At 42.0% G+C, this 16632-nt stretch overlaps 2 protein-coding genes across 6 annotated transcripts in view; one reads left to right on the top strand and one right to left on the bottom strand.

Annotated features, from left to right (window-relative positions):
- Window positions 1–5747, top strand: part of KLHL32 (kelch like family member 32) — a 129363-nt gene extending 123616 nt beyond the window's left edge. For all 4 annotated transcript variants that reach the window (XM_055714698.1, XM_055714699.1, XM_055714696.1 and 1 more), the window contains 3 exons: window positions 299–491; window positions 2485–2579; window positions 4412–5747. In XM_055714698.1, the coding sequence (XP_055570673.1) occupies window positions 299–491; window positions 2485–2579; window positions 4412–4573 (450 nt within the window). In that variant the 3' untranslated portion in view covers window positions 4574–5747. The remainder of the gene's footprint in view (window positions 1–298; window positions 492–2484; window positions 2580–4411) is intronic.
- Window positions 5748–15407: 9660 nt separating this feature from the next.
- The window catches only part of MMS22L (MMS22 like, DNA repair protein), a 92735-nt gene continuing 91510 nt past the window's right edge, over window positions 15408–16632 (bottom strand). For both annotated transcript variants that reach the window (XM_055714301.1, XM_027800982.2), the window contains one exon: window positions 15408–16090. In XM_055714301.1, coding sequence (XP_055570276.1) covers window positions 16009–16090 — 82 coding nt within the window. In that variant the 3' untranslated portion in view covers window positions 15408–16008. The remainder of the gene's footprint in view (window positions 16091–16632) is intronic.

Raw genomic sequence — 16632 nt, 5'->3', positions numbered from 1 at the left:
GAATTACAAAGAATAATAAAAGCTTTGAAACCCGATGAGCTAAACAGAAAAAATACAGATCAAGAAATACTATTAATGAATTTAAATGTGAGAACTGTAAACCACATGTTGAAAGACCAGTATATCTAGTCAGTGTTATAACCAGCACACATTTAACACATGAACAACACAAGTATACATACCTGTGATTTCTGGCCAAGGGTAAGGAGAACACAAGTAACATGCTACTATTATTGTACTGCTAATATAGGTATGCCTCTAAGCAGTGCTGAGACAAGTTTTCTCTTTCTCTTTCCAGAATAAATGGTTAAGCCGTAGCCCGATGTTGCAGAGGAGAGTGTATCACTCCATGGCTGCTGTCCAAAGGAAACTTTACGTGTTAGGTGGGAATGATCTCGACTATAACAATGATCGGATTCTGGTTCGGCACATAGACTCCTACAGCATAGATGCTGACCAGTGGACACGTTGCAGCTTCAACATGTTGACAGGCGAGTATTGTACACCAGATAGGGAAACTTGCTACTGTTAAAATAAAACATCAATTCTTTTCCCTTTAGGTGCCTTTAGTATGTGGAACTCCATGACTGCTGCAATTGCTTCTGATTTAGGAACCTTCATTGGCCAAGAAGACACTGTTCTGGCATTCAGTGTTCTACAAAACACTTGTTTTAGCACATCGTAGGCTAAATTCTTAAGAAGGTGCACATTAATTTAATTAATCAATCAAAAATAATTTGTCCTTGTATTACCAGTACTTGCTTTTGAATCCCCGGAAGCTTGCCTGCAGTGGTAGATTTAGCTCCCTGTTTGAGTGTACAACAGGCAGATATGTCTCCGCCATAATACCGTTTTGTTGTGCTTCCTGCTGGCATTACAGGGAAAGCTTTCACTGATATCCGTTAACCATCACTTATTTCTAAACGGTATCTTAATAAATTACACCAAAGGAGGTGTCTTTATTGGAGTTCCATCAAGTCAGGGATGAGTTGAACAGCTCAGTTAGCTACAGGGTCTGTAAAGTTCTTCTTGACCATCACACTGCAACTCAATGTTCCTGCCACCCAGTCAACCAAATTTCACCGCCACCTGATACAATTCCCAGATGAACTACCCATTTGAATCCCTGGGAGAGACAGGTATGTGACACACTCTCAGAGTAGCACCAACATAGCTTTGCAGAAAAGGATGGATTTCCAGGACAGGGCAGCATTAACGTTGGGGCCATTCTCTTGTGTGGTAGACTTGGAGCTCAATTAATAACAGTACTGGCTGCAAAAACTTCCAGTGCAGACTGCTATAGGAGTCCTAGAACTAAGCCTACCTCACTTGTCATCTTTTTCCACTTGGTTTTGAATTGATTTCTGAGCTCTACCACTGGAAAGGATACAAAAGGATGTAGGAGCTTATCTAGAAGTTCAGGATAGCTAGAAACACCATGTCAGGGAAATGAGTATCTGACAAATAAGGCAGTTGCCTTATGTCATCTTCCTCCTGGTAGGTTTAAAAGCTGCTCTTGTAGCAACTTTGTTCTATAAGATATTGCATTGTGTTTCTTAATCTCTGGGATCTGAAGAAGGGTTGCTTGGTTTCTGAGTCAGGTCATTAGAGAGCTTGATGGACATTGGGAGAGAGACATAGGTTAAAAAGGAGCTACACACTGTCAGACAAAATTAGTTTTTCATATCCCTTTGGCTCTCCAGTTGATTATTTTATTATCTGGAGGAACGTTTGAGAAGGACATAATCTGGTTTGCAACTGCAAAAGCACTGGCACGGCAGGCACCCTCATTCTGGAGCTGACTCTATACCTCTGAATGCTGTGAGACAGTAGTCTCTCCTCAGATACAACCTGGTGGGTTGTTTCCACAGCCTGCACCTAAAGAAGCTATGTAAGCCTTTCTTCGTGTATCTGCAACTGGTGGTAAATGTGCCTGTTGCACTGTGTAGTGCATATTCTTTTAAGGCTGTATTTATCCTTCAGAACTTCCAAACTTGTTCAGGAGACTGTTGCTATGGGGATGAGCTTGCACAGCATCTTTTGCAGTTTTCACCCTACTTGTACCTGGAGGAATGAGGGGGTGAACAGGGGCGGGCAGAACGTGAGGGGCATTCAGCTCTCTCAGCCTATGTGTCTGTTTGGATGTTCATGTGTGATGCTAGCAGCCGAGAGGCAGGTGGGGAGCTTGCCTATGAAATACACGTGTACAAAAACCTGTGCCGCTGAGGAGGCAGCAGATGGTTCCCTGCACAGCCTCAGTTTATTGCTCATCTGGGGTATCTCTCTGGACAGCACTGTACAGGGCTCCTGCAGAGTGCAAAGAACAGCCCCCTCATGCTTCACCTTCACTCTTACATGTTGTGAATTCTGAAACAGTCGAGTTACTGCCAGGTGCATTTGCATCCTATTACAGAACTCCAACATTCGACGTTAAAAGGGTTAATTAAACACTGAAAGTGGTTTCTATTTCCTTTCTCGCTTTAGGTCAAAATGAGTCTGGAGTCGCTGTCCACAACGGTAGGATATATTTAGTTGGTGGCTATTCGATTTGGACAAATGAGCCTTTGGCATGTATCCAGGTGAGTGATTTAGGTTTCTTTTAAAGTCTTTTCCAATAATTTTTCAAGGATAAATTTTGCACAGAGGTTATTCAAAAAGGAAAATGCATGTGAAGTGGAGAGATTAAGGGTGTTTCTTATGCAGCCACTGAACCTGACAGTGTTCACACAGACACAGAGAGGAAATGCTGTGGATATTAAAAATCTTTCCAGATGAGCCAGTAGATGCAATTCTTTTCAGTTATTCTAGTAAAACAGGGTTGAGGAATCTCTCCTATGGCAAGATCTGGGTAAAATAATAGGTACATATTCTCAGGTTACACAATTAAGTTGAAAATTAAAAGGGTTGCAGAAATGGATGATGGGGCGTGGGCTAACAATTTTCCAGCCCATCTTGTACTTTTTTTTTTTCCTTCTTTCCAAGTTGTCTTTTTGAATAGCTGCCAGAGTTATCAAGTTGTTCTTTGACAAAGTTCAGTCAGCCTGCAACCTGCCCTAGCACTTACTGCTTCAAAGCTGGAATGGAGGTTTTTTGATCCCTGCTGTAGGCAATAGGTTGTCCAACAAACTCTTCTGCTCTCTTATCTTTTGTAAGAGCAGCTTGCCTGCAGATCCATGGCTTTCAGGTATTCATGTAAAGAAATCAGGAATTCTTATCTTTCTGCATGTTTGAGTGAAGCAAGTCTGCATCACAGCCATCGCTTTTGTGACCAGCTGGGCAATTACAGACAGAAACTTTTGTTTACATCTCAGTTTCTGCACTTTTGCTGATAAACATTTTCATTTGCTTCCAACTTTTTGGATTTTAGGATTTCATCTCCAAACTGTCCCGTAAGACTAGAAATTAGACTTAGCATAATAAGGGAATGTATTAGATATTGAGCTGCTGGTCTTAAAATGAATGCTTATTAGTATGAATTTGTAAAGACTAGATCATGCAAGATAAGCAGATGGAGCCATGTTCTGGTCATAGTATAATTATGTTTTACCAAATGGTTGGAAACCATACCTAACAATTGTTATTGGAAAAAAGTCATGCAGACTGGCTTGGATGACAGTAACTGACACACAGTGCTTCAGATGGAGTAATAGCACAGTGTCAGGGTGGTGGCTGTACTTCACCAACAGGCTCATATATAATCAGCAGGTACCTTGCAGGATTGCAGCTGGGTTTAAATACTGCTTAGTGGCAAGGGAAAGTGATACTGGGATCTTGCTTTCTTAAATGGACATTTGTCCGCATCCCCAAACTGGTTGTGAACTGGCAGCCTGCTGGAGACAGTCCCTGCATTCAAGGAAGAAGTAAGTATAATGAGTGCTTTGGCAGAGCTGGGTGAGCTGCCACTTCTCAGCTGTTGGCAGCGTACCTGGCTTTAACCAGCAAAACTAGCCCTTTTATCTTCAAATACAGCAAATGCGAGGTTACTTTCTCCTTTGGAAGAAAAAAAAAATCACTTTTTCTGTATACCTGCATTTTCTTTTAAGTCAATCATTTATTTGGCCTTTCCAAATTCCATAGAGCTCCCTTGCTCCTTATACACCACCAAGTGACAAATCATTCATACTCTGTGGTGACAGTGGCACTTCTGTGCACAGTATTCTACTTGCACAGTGGCATGATCTGCTGCCTTGAAGCAGGATCCCGTGTCGCTGTCCGCTACTGAATGCCTAGCCAGCATAAGATTTGGGTGATGAGGACAGCAACGGATCACCAGATCCATAAATACAATATAAAAATGAACTGAAACTACCTTTCCGTTGGGATTAATAGTATACACGTGGTGTGTGCCAGCAAATCTTGTTTCCGCTTTCTTCTCTGATCTCTGAAATATTTTGTATGCTTTGGCCTGCAGGTGCTGGATGTTAGCAAGGAAGGGAAGGAAGAAGTATTCTATGGGCCTACGCTCCCTTTCGCTTCCAATGGAATAGCAGCATGCTTTCTTCCAGCTCCTTATTTCACATGCCCCAACCTTCAGACTCTGCAAGTGCCTCACCACAGGATCGGCACAATGTGAGACAAGGAAAGTGGACTTCATAAAATTAGAAGTGGAGTGGGAAAAAATCAACCCATGTGTATAGAAGGGTTTCTCTGGATCAGTGAGAAGAATGAATCTACACAGGCAGCTCCTTTACCTTCACACATTTGTCTTAAAGCTGGATCACAACGGGCAGGAAGGAAGCTACAAAACCTACAGTTCCTCTCCTCTGCCTCAGATATAGGAGCATATACGTGAGAGTGTTTGGCACTTCTGGTGGTGACTACTTGCTACCTGTCTCTACTTCATTTCCTTATGCAACTTTGTGAATGCTCTCAGCTTCTCCTGAGCTGCTGCTCTGTGAAGTCTGCATGTTCAGTTGTTCACCAATGGCACCTTCAAAGCTGACAGAAAGCTCTGTTTATGTTGACAAAGACGATATGATACTGTGATAATTATGGAACTTACTTGATACCTTTGGCAAAAAGAATAACAAATGTGTTGACTTCCAATTCCAGACTCCATCGTTTACAGTTTCTCATTTAATACTACTTAATTTGAAATTTAAATACTGCAAAGCAGATTAAAACAAAAATAAAAAACAAACGAGCCCTATAGTATATGAGGGAGAGATAAAAATTGTCTCAGCTGAAAGACAAAGACACCAAAGCCTCATGGTTAAACCCAAATCTGAACTGAATGTGTTTGAGAATCTAAGGATCATTTTTGGATGTCATCTACCAAGGTCTACTATCAAATAAATGTTACCTTCTGTCATATGATCAAATCCTCATGACAGCTGCAGTCTTTTAATGGTGGAGAACAGCCTCTTTACTGTATAATTAAAATGTGCCATTTACTTAATATTTTTAATATCCAGTTTGCAAGGGGTCACCACATTTACAATTATCAATGAACAGTCTCATTTTGTCCAGCATATGGTCCCACAAATCACTGGTCTCCAGAGGCTAAACAGGTGTAGAACAATGTCAATATTTATTTATTTATTCTTTCAGTTTATGTAGTGTGTCTGCATTCCGTACTCCAGGCATATGCCAGTTCACAATAAATACTCTAACCTGTTATATTTTGGCTTTGCTTGGATACTGCAGCCCATGTGTCTTACTTCCGTGTTTTATTTACATATCTAACAACAACCTCAATGCTTGTAAATATTAACCAAGCATGTAATTAAATCTTTCTCTATTTATGATTTGCGGGTACTGTGCACTTCTCTGCTTTACCTGCTGATCTGTTCCCTGCCACTGTGTTATCTGAGCCAACCTATGAAAGTCCTACTGATGCTCATGCAAATGCCGTGTGCAGAATATGCTGCAGCAATAGCCTGCGCTTGCTGGACAGGAACAGGTTTGACTTTGTCCAGTGAGCAATGTTTCCAAGTCAAATGCCTCTTTTAACTTTTAAGGGTCTGGTTAGTGATACAGGGAGGTGAATTTATCACCGTTTCCGTCTCCAGCTGGGCCGCGTACTCACGGAACATCACCTTTTCTGGTAGTTTTCAGGTTAGAAAGTTCTGTGGGGGTTTTTTGCTGAGCTTTCTCACTCTTGTCGCATAAAGCAGAGCTGCAGCTGCAGAGTCTTCACCTGGCACACTGACTTGAGAGCTAACTGTGTCTTCCTCTGCACACAAAGCAAGCCTACAGCCAGGCAGTACTTTTCTGTAACTGCATGGGAGCTGTATAGGCTGTACATCAAGGTATTTGTTTTTTTTTAGTTCCATTGATGTACTGGAAATCAGCATGCAAGGGCCAGCTCTCCTAAGAGGCCATTTACACTTTAAAAATCTGACTGTCGCCCAGCGTGGGCCACAGGTCCCAAGCCTGGCAAGTATTCAAAGCTCTCCTTACGCGTGACTTGCAGGGACACAAACATACTGTGTGTCTCATTTTCAAGAAGAGGTGGCTACAATAATCAAAACGTGTGTGTAGGGGCTTTGAGCCTCGTCCTGGAGGGGCCGCACCAGGTAAGCGCTCAGCTTTCGCTCCGGGTGCAGAACTGACATACGCTTCCTATTTTGCAGGTGGTGGGAGAATTAATTTCTTGCCCTTTGTAAAGCCCAGTGTGCTTCCAGACTATAGTGCAAAGTATATTTTGTAAGTCCCGACTTTAGTTTTGAGGCTTTTATTCCTAGGCCTCATAGTTTACCACAGCTGTAGCTATGAAATAATTTCTAAACTGCTCCTTCTGGAGAGCAAGAGGAGGGATTACGGTGGATCTGGCTGGCTACGGAATGGCAGCAGTAAGCTGCGACAGCGGCCTGTGTTTGGGAAGCGGAGGGGGCAGCTTCCTTATACAAAGCAGCACATGCCTCTTGGTTCGAGGACTGAAAGGCAGGAGTCTACGGCAAGAAAGTTATTTGTCATGTTTGTTCTGCCCTTTAGACTCTTACTGTCCTGGTTGTTACCACCAATTGTCTGTGCTGGTGAACGGCAGTTTTAACAGCTGTGCAATTGCATTAAATGAGTTAAGGGTACCACAGCCACGGAGCCTCGGGACAACCTTATGCTGCTGTTAGTGTCAGGATTCTGCTCTGGCTCTTTATCATCAGGCTCCACTGAGCACAGAGGAGTCTTTCACGACAACCTCCTTCCCGCTAAGTTTTTGTGCCACGCTTTCCTGTCTGGTTCCTTTTGCTTTTGTTGCAGGACCTACAGTACAGATGAGGTTGCTTTGCAGCACCTGGAGTCAGAAAATGCCACGTAACCCTTGCCAGGTGAGCAAACCCCAATTACTTATTGCCAGATAAGAAAAGAGGATGGTGTCGGTGCAAGAGTAGGCAGAGAGCACGCTTGGTGCCAGCAGTGGCTCTGCTCTCTGACTGAGGGGTCTCTGCTAGGGAGGAGCCAGGGCTGGGAGAGCAAGCTGGCCTCACCTGCCCGCTGCAACTGTGCCGGAGTCCTGCCAGCAAAGGCTGCCCAGTGAGCTGAAGCTTCTGAATCACCATGTCCTTGCTCCACCATCTCTCCATCTCGCATCCCTGGTTTCTGAAATGCACCAGTTGCAGACTCCTGTGTGCAAGCTCCAGAGCTGCCTCTGCTGTTCTAAATGTTGTGCCATTTTTAGCAAACACAAATCTCTGAACCCAACCTTTGCTCCCACCCAGCCTACCAGTTTGGTACATGGCTCTGAAATGCAGTTTAACTTGGTTTTTCCACAGAGCCTTTCAGCTGTCTATGATAAGAATATTCCCGTGCTTGAGGGTTCTGTTCCTGGGGTCTGACCAGCACAGCGTGAGAGCAGCTGCCGACAAAGTCGCTCGGGTTCCCGGCTGGGACTGTGCAAGGTAAAGGTGCAGGTTGCAACTGGTAAGAGCTCACTAGTGATTCAGGAAAGAGGTATCCTTACGAGCGAATAATGCAGCAGCAGTTACTCTCAAGTTTGGAAGCTAGTGCAAGTTCTGTGCCCTGGATTCCTTAGATTTACAGATTAAAGCCTGTACCTGCAACTAGGCTTTTGGGCCACAAGATCTTGAGAGCTGTACTGCAAAGCTGTCCTGTGATCTCCTTTCTCGGAGAATTCGCATCAAGAGTAACATTTCATCCTTTGTATAGCATACTTCACCTTTGACTCCCAAAGATGTGTTATCAAATCTTAGCTATAAATAACCACAGTGGCAATCAGCTGCTTTGTGATTTTTATCCAAAAAAAGACACAATTTCCAGAAGCAGCAGCACCAACCACCTCTTCTGCCCCTTTGGTTGCTATTGAGCATTTCACACCCAGGTGCTGACCAAAGAAATACTTACATATTCTGAGCCACTGTGCAGCAATTCTGCTTCTCTGTACGTGTCTTTGTAATCCTTGTATTTCTAGTTGTGGCTTGTGATTTGCTTCCTAACTTAGCAGTTTTCAGGGAAAGCACCTGACTCTCGGAATACTTTAAACTTCTGTAACTCTTTTTTTTCTGAAGTTTTGCCTTCCCTAGTTACCCTCCCCCAAACCTGTACAGACATTTAGTACATCAGTTGCAGAATCATGGAGAAATAGGTAATTGAATATTCACACATGCAGAAACAACACAGGCAGAATGTGGAACAATGTGGAAACAAGCGCGAAAAGAGGCGGCATCTGTTTATTGAAAATTAGAATGTAGAATAAATTAAAAGGGCAAGGTTAAAACACTTCATCTGCAGGCAGAGTTTGTAGGGGAGGAAGACTTTGTAGGAAGTTTAGCACATAAATTATATAAAGGGCTTATACAGTTTTATTTTTGCAAAATGGGCTTTTTTGGTTTGGTTTGGTTTTTTTTTCCCCAAGGACATGTTTTTAAAGGGATAAAAAGTGTCCACATGAAGAATGGTTTTCCAATAGAGATGACTATATATCTAGCTGTTTCACAGTAATGCCAGAATTAAAATGCTTAGAATGTTAACTCTCGCTGTGGGTAGACTAAGTTATGTTGCAGTGCTTCAAGTACTGAGGAACAGCGTATTTTTAGCAATACCCTCAATTTATGTAAGTGAATGCTGCACTAATTTTTCTACCAGTGCCCATACAGGCCATGCTGGCCCTTTTTAAAACAAATATTGAATTTAGTAAACTTGCTTTTTTAATGCCTGTGTGGGTGACGTTCTACAGGGAGGAGAGAGATCCAAGGTAGTGTTTGATGAACTGAAAAAATGCAGTGAATTTGGTTGCAATGCGGAATTACCCTGCTGGCATTTCCCAGGCCTGCAAAGACACCCCATCTATAAACACAGGATCTGAGAAACTGTTTTTTTGGGGTTGGTTTTTGTTGTTGTTGTTGTTCTGTACATACCTTCAAATGTCATATATTAAGCCTACCATGGTTTACCATTTTAAAGCTGCTCAAGTAGACAAAAGCCATATCCTAATAATTTATCATAAAACAAGCTTAATTATGCTAGGACATACTGACGCTGCATCAGGTTTTTAATCTTCAACATAATTTTATAACCATTGCTAACAGATGGGCTGATTACACTGAATTTGAGTTTTAAGTAATAGTTAAAAATTACAAAATATGATTAAACTGAAAATACCCATGCATACATAATTTCCATGAGCTACTGAAAGAAGGAAAAACATAGTGGAATAAAACCTCTTTTCTGTTTCCTGAGGGAAATACATTGCATTTAGGTGGACAGTTATCAAAGTTCCTTAAATGGCTCTGTAAGTAGTGTATGCTATTGGCAGTTCCTTTTCTGTGCAATTACAACACATATGCAGAACCTTATTCTTTCTATAGGTCTGCTGCTCTATTCCAGCATAAAAGGCGTAAATTTTTCTATTTCAGAAGCTCTTTTATTGAAACAAGTGCCTTCCCTCTATTTTTTTTTTGTCATTGAAAATGAAAGGAAGAAGTAATTTAAATTACCATGTTCCTGCTCTTTAATAACAATAACAAATGGAAAACTCTTATAAAATAGAAGGACAGCTTTGTGGGACTAATGGAAGTTGCATGTGAATTTTGAACAGAAGGAGTCTTTTTTCCAGTTATCATTTTAAGGTTACCAAAAGAATGATAAGCCAGACTTCCCTCTCCCTGCCATTGTTCATGGTGCACTGGACAGCTGCTTCATATCACAGGGATGATAATGGGTCAGAGGTGATAACTATCCTGAATTCTGGAATAAGGAAAATACAAAAATGAAATACTTTCTATTCAGCTCTCAATTCTCTATATTGCAAAAAGAAAAGGGCACAGTAGTCATCTTATATCCTGGAACAGTCCTGTGGCCAATGAGATCAGCGTAGAAAATGCTCACAAGGCTCATGCCTGCTATACTTCAAACAGGTCTCCTGTCACCGTTATTAGCATTTCTAAATGAAAGGAGATATTGGACACAGACCATGCACCAGGCTTGCTGAAATTCAGTATTTTGTTAAAACTCTATTGACATGTGGTGATCCTGTAGTTAGAGTAATCAATTAATGTTCAAAATGGCTTAATAACACCAACTTTTCATTATATAGAAGGGGAGCAGGACTAAGCCCAGGTGAAGTTTCTCTGAATTTCATTCGGTATTCTAGCTACAACTTTATTTTCAGGATCTTTTCACCCTCAGTTCTGGAAATTAGTTACAACTGCAGTAAATTTCCATCCTTGAAAGCAGTGTTATATTTAAGCAATATACTGTAAGAGAGACCCTTCCTTTCCACTAAGTGCTGCCCTAGCGCTACACAAATGCAGGCCAAAGGAGGATCCTACAGAAGGCAAATCAGGTTAGCACGTTATGGTGCAGCTTCAGACCAAACTTAGGCAAAACAAAGCTGTCTGGAGTGGTCATCTGTTGTACAGCCAATGCGCTCCCCTGCAGCACGGCTTCGGCACATCAGGTCTGACTTAACGCAGACCAATGCAGTCCCTACCACGTTGTCTTGCACCAACGGTGGTTTGCCTTTCAGTGATCTGTTAATACTGAATGGTTCTCTAAGACAACAGGCTGATGGCAACACTGCTTCCTACAGCAGCATGTGTGGGCAGGTGCTGGCTGGAAAGAAAGGAATGAAGGACCCAGGCAGGGTTCGTAGCAATACTGTTGCTCCGAGCCTGTGAGAGGACACAAAAGCCTGAATGAGCTGGGTAAAGAAGCAAAACTGCAGTGGTGTCTGTCTGTCCAAGTACCAGTAATAAGATGGATTGTTCTTGAAGGGTAGTTTGAACCCAGAAGCAAATACATCAACAAGGTCTGTAAACCATAGAATAGTTTGGGTTGGAAGGGACCATCTAGTGCAAACCCCCTGCAATGAGCAGGGACATTGTCAACTAGATCAGGTTTCTCAGAGCCCTGTCCAACCTGACCTTCAGCGTTTCCAGGGATGGGGCATCTACCACCTCTCTGGGCAATGTGTACCAGTATTGCACCACCCTCGTAAAAAAATCTCTTCCTTCTATCTAGTCTGAATCTACCCTCTTTCAGTCTAAAACCATTACCCCTTGTCCTATCGCAGCAGGCCCTGCTAAAAAGTCTGTCCCCGTCTTTCTTATAAGGCCACAGCAAGGTCTCCCTGGAGCCTTCTCTTCTCCAGGCTGAACAGCCCCAGCTCTCTCAGCCTGTCCTCACAGGAGAGGTGCTCCAGCCCCCTGAGCATTTTCATGGCCCTCCTCCGGGCCCACCCCAACAGGTCCATGTCTTTCCTGTGCTGAGGACCCCAGAGCTGGGTGCAGCGCTGCAGGTGGGGTCTCACCAGAGCGGGGCAGAACCCCCTCCCTCGACCTGCTGGCCATGTTCCCTTTGATGCAGCCCAGGCTACAGCTGGCTTTCTGGGCTGCGAGTGCACACTGGCAGCTATTGTCCAGCTTTTCATCGCTCATCATCTGCAAACTTGCTGAGAGTGCACTCGATCCTGCTGTCTGTGTCACTGATGAATGTACTAAACAGTACTGGTCCCAGTACGGACCCCCTAAGGGACACCACTTGTCACGGATCTCCATCTAGACATTGATGTTTTGGGATCTGAGGTCAAAAAAACCCAAGTCTGTTAAGAAGCATGGATTTATAAATGGACAGGTATGGTGGTCCTGTATTCATATGAAGATAGCAAGTTAGTGATCACCACATGGGTTTTCATCAGGCAAATGCACCTTCTCTAACGCTGTGCAGTCAGTCAGATGCTAACTGAACAGTTCTTCCTGGAAGTCAATTTTCACTGTGCAACAGAATAGCTTCCCAAGTCCTGGAAATTTGGATGACATCACTCAGGCCACTGATCTAAACAGGACCAACCAAGATGTAGAGGTCTGCATCCATACACGATTGAGATCATGCTGTCTCTGCCACTGTATTTTCCATTAAATGGTAGAAATGGCCATTATCTTCTAGAATAGCTTGAATGACTGTAAGCAAAAATACTCCCGTTGTGTAGAACCGTCATGCAGATGCTGGGTGAAAGACAGGAACACAGGTGCGCCTTCTCAACACACGGTGCAGGCTGAGTTGCTTGCAAGAGTCATTGATCCCCAGGCAAATCCCCAGCCCTCAGCTCCTTTGTTGCAAGCACTATAAGGTCTGGTCCGCGCCTGGAACACAGCTCCCACTAGCACACCGATCCACACAGCTGCTGCTGTCACAGGTTGGTGACATCCAAATGACAGTTTCTGTTGTCTTCTGTGCAGTCAATGACAGCACTCATATTAGATATGGCATAAAGCTTAGTATACATCTCTAGGAAGGTGATCTTGGGACATACCTTTATTCATCTGCTGGAAATCATCACAGATTTGGCATGATCCTTCTTTTCCTGTAACCAACATCCTTGTCACAGACTCACGGAAGCCTTGCTTAATGGCCTTGCTGTGATACTCGCCTGGGATAAAGTAGAAAACAGGCATCTGATCTGTATTACTTAGTGGAGAGCAGATCATCCCGCAAATGGACCATCAGAGAAAGACATCTTCCCAGCCATTGGTGGAAGCTTTTGGTAACTCATGGCCCACGGCTTCTGAGAAACAAAGATGCCAAAACCTGTAAGGCTGGGCAAGGCAGTTGACACATCTTTACCCTGTGGACTGCAGAGAACTTTTGTCCTGATGTTCCCTGGATTTCTCCCTATATAACCTTGAAAAGAGATGTCTGAAATTACCTGTCCCAACATCCACAATGCAGAGGTGATGGATGACCTCAGTGAGCCTCTGAGGTTGGTATATGACTTGCTGGTAATACCGGAAGCATCTACTGGTTCTGGTTCAAACCACATATACACACACCGGCAGGAAAAGTACTCCAAAGCAAGAGTTGTAAGTAAGTTTAACATCAAAGAATTGCTTAGAATTCTTGTTGGCTCCTGTCCAAAGTCACTTCACACGTATCCATCTGCTGGATAACCCCTAAGATGTTGTTTTCCACTGGCCAGGAGCCACATTCCATGCCACCAGGCTACTGATCCCAGGGCAGAACTGAGTTGCTTCTGCTTTCGTGCTCTTCCTATTCTGTGTACAGGGTCCTATACAGATGCCTCAGCATGCACCCACCAATTTCAGCCTTGTACAAATGGGCATGGATCTTTGGTGGAGGAAGAAGCAACAGCAAGTCTGGCAGGGGATGAGTTCCCTTTGGCTGACAGAGGTTAAGGATGCCACTCAGCAGTAGGTAGAAGTCCTATTTGTAGTTCTCTTTACCCGATTTACAGCAAGGTTCTATCCTACTGTTTATGAAGGAGAGTGAAGAGGTAGACTTTGCATCTATATGCAGGTGAACTGCTCCTGTCAGTGGCAGCAACCCGTGTAAAAGACTTCCAGCTTTAAAAGCTTTTCCTGCTCTTTAGCTTAAGCAGTTCTCCATGCATTGTATAAGGAAGCTAGGCATTTGTCCTGGTTTTGAACTAAAATGTTAATATCTAAAATAATACAGAAAGGTTTAATTTGAATAATGTTCAGTGTCCTAAGTAGTCCTTATACAGACCATCTAATAAGACGTAATACATAATTTCTTACAGTTGATGGCAGTTTTCAGTCTTTTCTATATAAATCAGCACTCTCTTTCCTCCTAACTGGTTTTAGACCGTTGTTTTGGTGTATACTTGGTAAGTCAGTGCAGACTAGCACTAGCACTCTGCAAGCCTTCATCTCATTAATATCAGCAGAACTGTCAGTCACATCTGCAAATGTCCATACCAAATAATTAGACCAAACCAGATTGCCCATTTGGCAGTGTTGATAAATTATGATGCAAAATGCTTTATTTCTGTTTGCATTAACTTTCTGACAGAGAAGAATGGTAATTTCCAAACTGTTTAAATTAGTTTCTCATGCACCAGGAGCTGCTACGCATTTACATAAGGCCCTGTTGCTTTTTCAGAAACTTCCAACCATTACAGATAGCATTAAATATGTCTGCAACAACCTACAAAACACATCGTTAAATGTTTTGTTATATCTGCTCTATCCTTTAAAAGCTGAAGAATTTTACTCTCAGGAAGTACTACTATAGTCAGACATCTGTTCTGTAATCTACTGTGTGGTAGGACTCAAATTTCGAAGACATCTCTATCAATCTCTGTTGGAGAGGTTTTTATTATTTTATTTACTTTTTCAAAAAGCTTTTTAGAAGCACAATCGTCCTGAGAAGAATAAAACTCCTCCCAGATACAGAAGCTTACAAGAAACTACAATGCAAGTTCAGTAAGTCACTTTCATAATGAAAAGAACCTCCATGTTCCGCACTATTAAGTAGCCTAAAGAGGCTTTTAGTTACTGCATTATCTGATGTAACGATAGCTGATTTAGGCAAAAAGATTATCTAGTTCGACTTGATCAGATTACTGTAATGAAAAAGAAGCTGCTCCAAACAAGATTTTAAGGATTTTTGTGGAGTTATTAGACACAAAAATAATCTTTCCTTCCCTTTAATATCATTAAGTTAAAATTTTAGCAACTTTAGAAGTAAGCAGCCTGTTCACCAGTGTTGCCCTTAAGAACAAACTTACCACTCCCAAAGTCCAGTAAGTAGCTGCAGAAATACAGGTTACTGAGGGAAGTGAAAAATGTGAACACCACAGCCACTAATGAAAGTTTCCTATGGACTTCGGGGAAAAAAAAAATACATAGAAAAACTTACAGAGCTAGACCTGTCCTGGGAAAGCCCATAAAATAATCCATAACAACAAAATATTTGGAAGATCCAACTTTCCCGGCAAACCAGAATAATTACTAGCTTATGATCAAATGGAATAAATTCCCCAAATGAGTATTTTCTTTAGAAGCCTGTCCTCTCTTTTCTCACACCATTTACACCTAGTCTAAGTTAAATGGATAATTAACAGTGTCATAACTAATAAAAAGAACACGGGATCACTGGAAATTATGGGTTAATTTATAGAACATAGTATTGAAAAGAACAGAAAATCTGAACCTATTTTTCCTTATTTTACCCACAAAGACAACAGAAAAGATTTTACACTGGATTCTGAAAGACTTTATTTAATACACGTGGAAGGTTAAGATAGCTATATACATTTTGTGCAACATACACACAAGCCCTCTCTTAACAAGTGATAGTTCTGTCATACTGGCACAACTCCCGGTGAATGCACTACACTCAGGTTCAGTACTAGAGATCACAGTTTTTTTCTCGTTCTACTGAAATAAATGAGAAATTACAAAGATACGGTTTTCTTAAGAACATACTGAATAAAATTTTTAGAGGGTCAGGTGTCACTCAATGTGAGTTGTGAAATTACTTTGATTCTTTGAAATCCTATTGCCATACGGACTCTGCTCATATCGACATTTTAACGTGTAATAAATTTGCTGTATCTTTCAATTGCCATTCAACAGTATATTCAGAGTTACTCTTCATATGCACAACAATACTCAAATACCACAGAAATTACTAAAATCAATACATACCTTTGGGGAAAAAACCCACAAAATTGATAAATGTAATGTCATTGTAAAGATAAAGAATTTGGTTAGTGTGTTGTTGACTTTAGTTTTAGGTATCGACAGTGTCAGAACATTCAAGAGGAAAGGATTAATCACCAGCACACTGCTAACCTGTCTCACTTTCCAGTTTTTGTATCTCATTTCGCCCAGCCTCTGAGAGGTAAGATAAGAGTCTTTTATAGGCTTCTCTGTTAAAAAAAAAAACACAACAAAAGAATGTAACGTGTTACTTAATCTCACACATCCTAGGAGTAAAAGCACACAATTCCCAAACACATTGTTTACATATTGGGATTATTAAAACACAGTAACTTCCCCCCTCCCATCTATTCAACTGCTTGCTTTGCTGTGAATTTTTAGCGTGGCCAGATCGGAAGAAGAGTAAGGATTGCACTGTTTACAGCTAGAACTGTAGTGAAGATGCTTAGAAGTCTACTTCTTAGTAAACTGCTGTAAAATAGATTTATTTTTTTTTTTTAAACATGGAGTTTCCAAGGCTTAGATGAGAATGGCATGCAGGCTTCATCATGTTTGCTATCTGATTTCTGCCTAAGAAATCTCTCTGTGACTCATGCTACAGAACAGCGATGCGAGCCACTGGCACTAGGGTGCAGACTGGCACTGACACAGATTTAGACCACCATCCTCTACAAAGGGCAATGACTGTTTTAAAATAAACCTGGAATTCAGAAGGGGGCTGTCACTCAAGTGAATTTTCCAGAAGAGTGCA

This window comes from Falco cherrug, chromosome 6 (assembly GCF_023634085.1).
Source record: "Falco cherrug isolate bFalChe1 chromosome 6, bFalChe1.pri, whole genome shotgun sequence".
NCBI classification, from domain to species: Eukaryota; Metazoa; Chordata; class Aves; order Falconiformes; family Falconidae; genus Falco; species Falco cherrug.
This window is presented reverse-complemented; position numbering and strand designations above follow the sequence as displayed.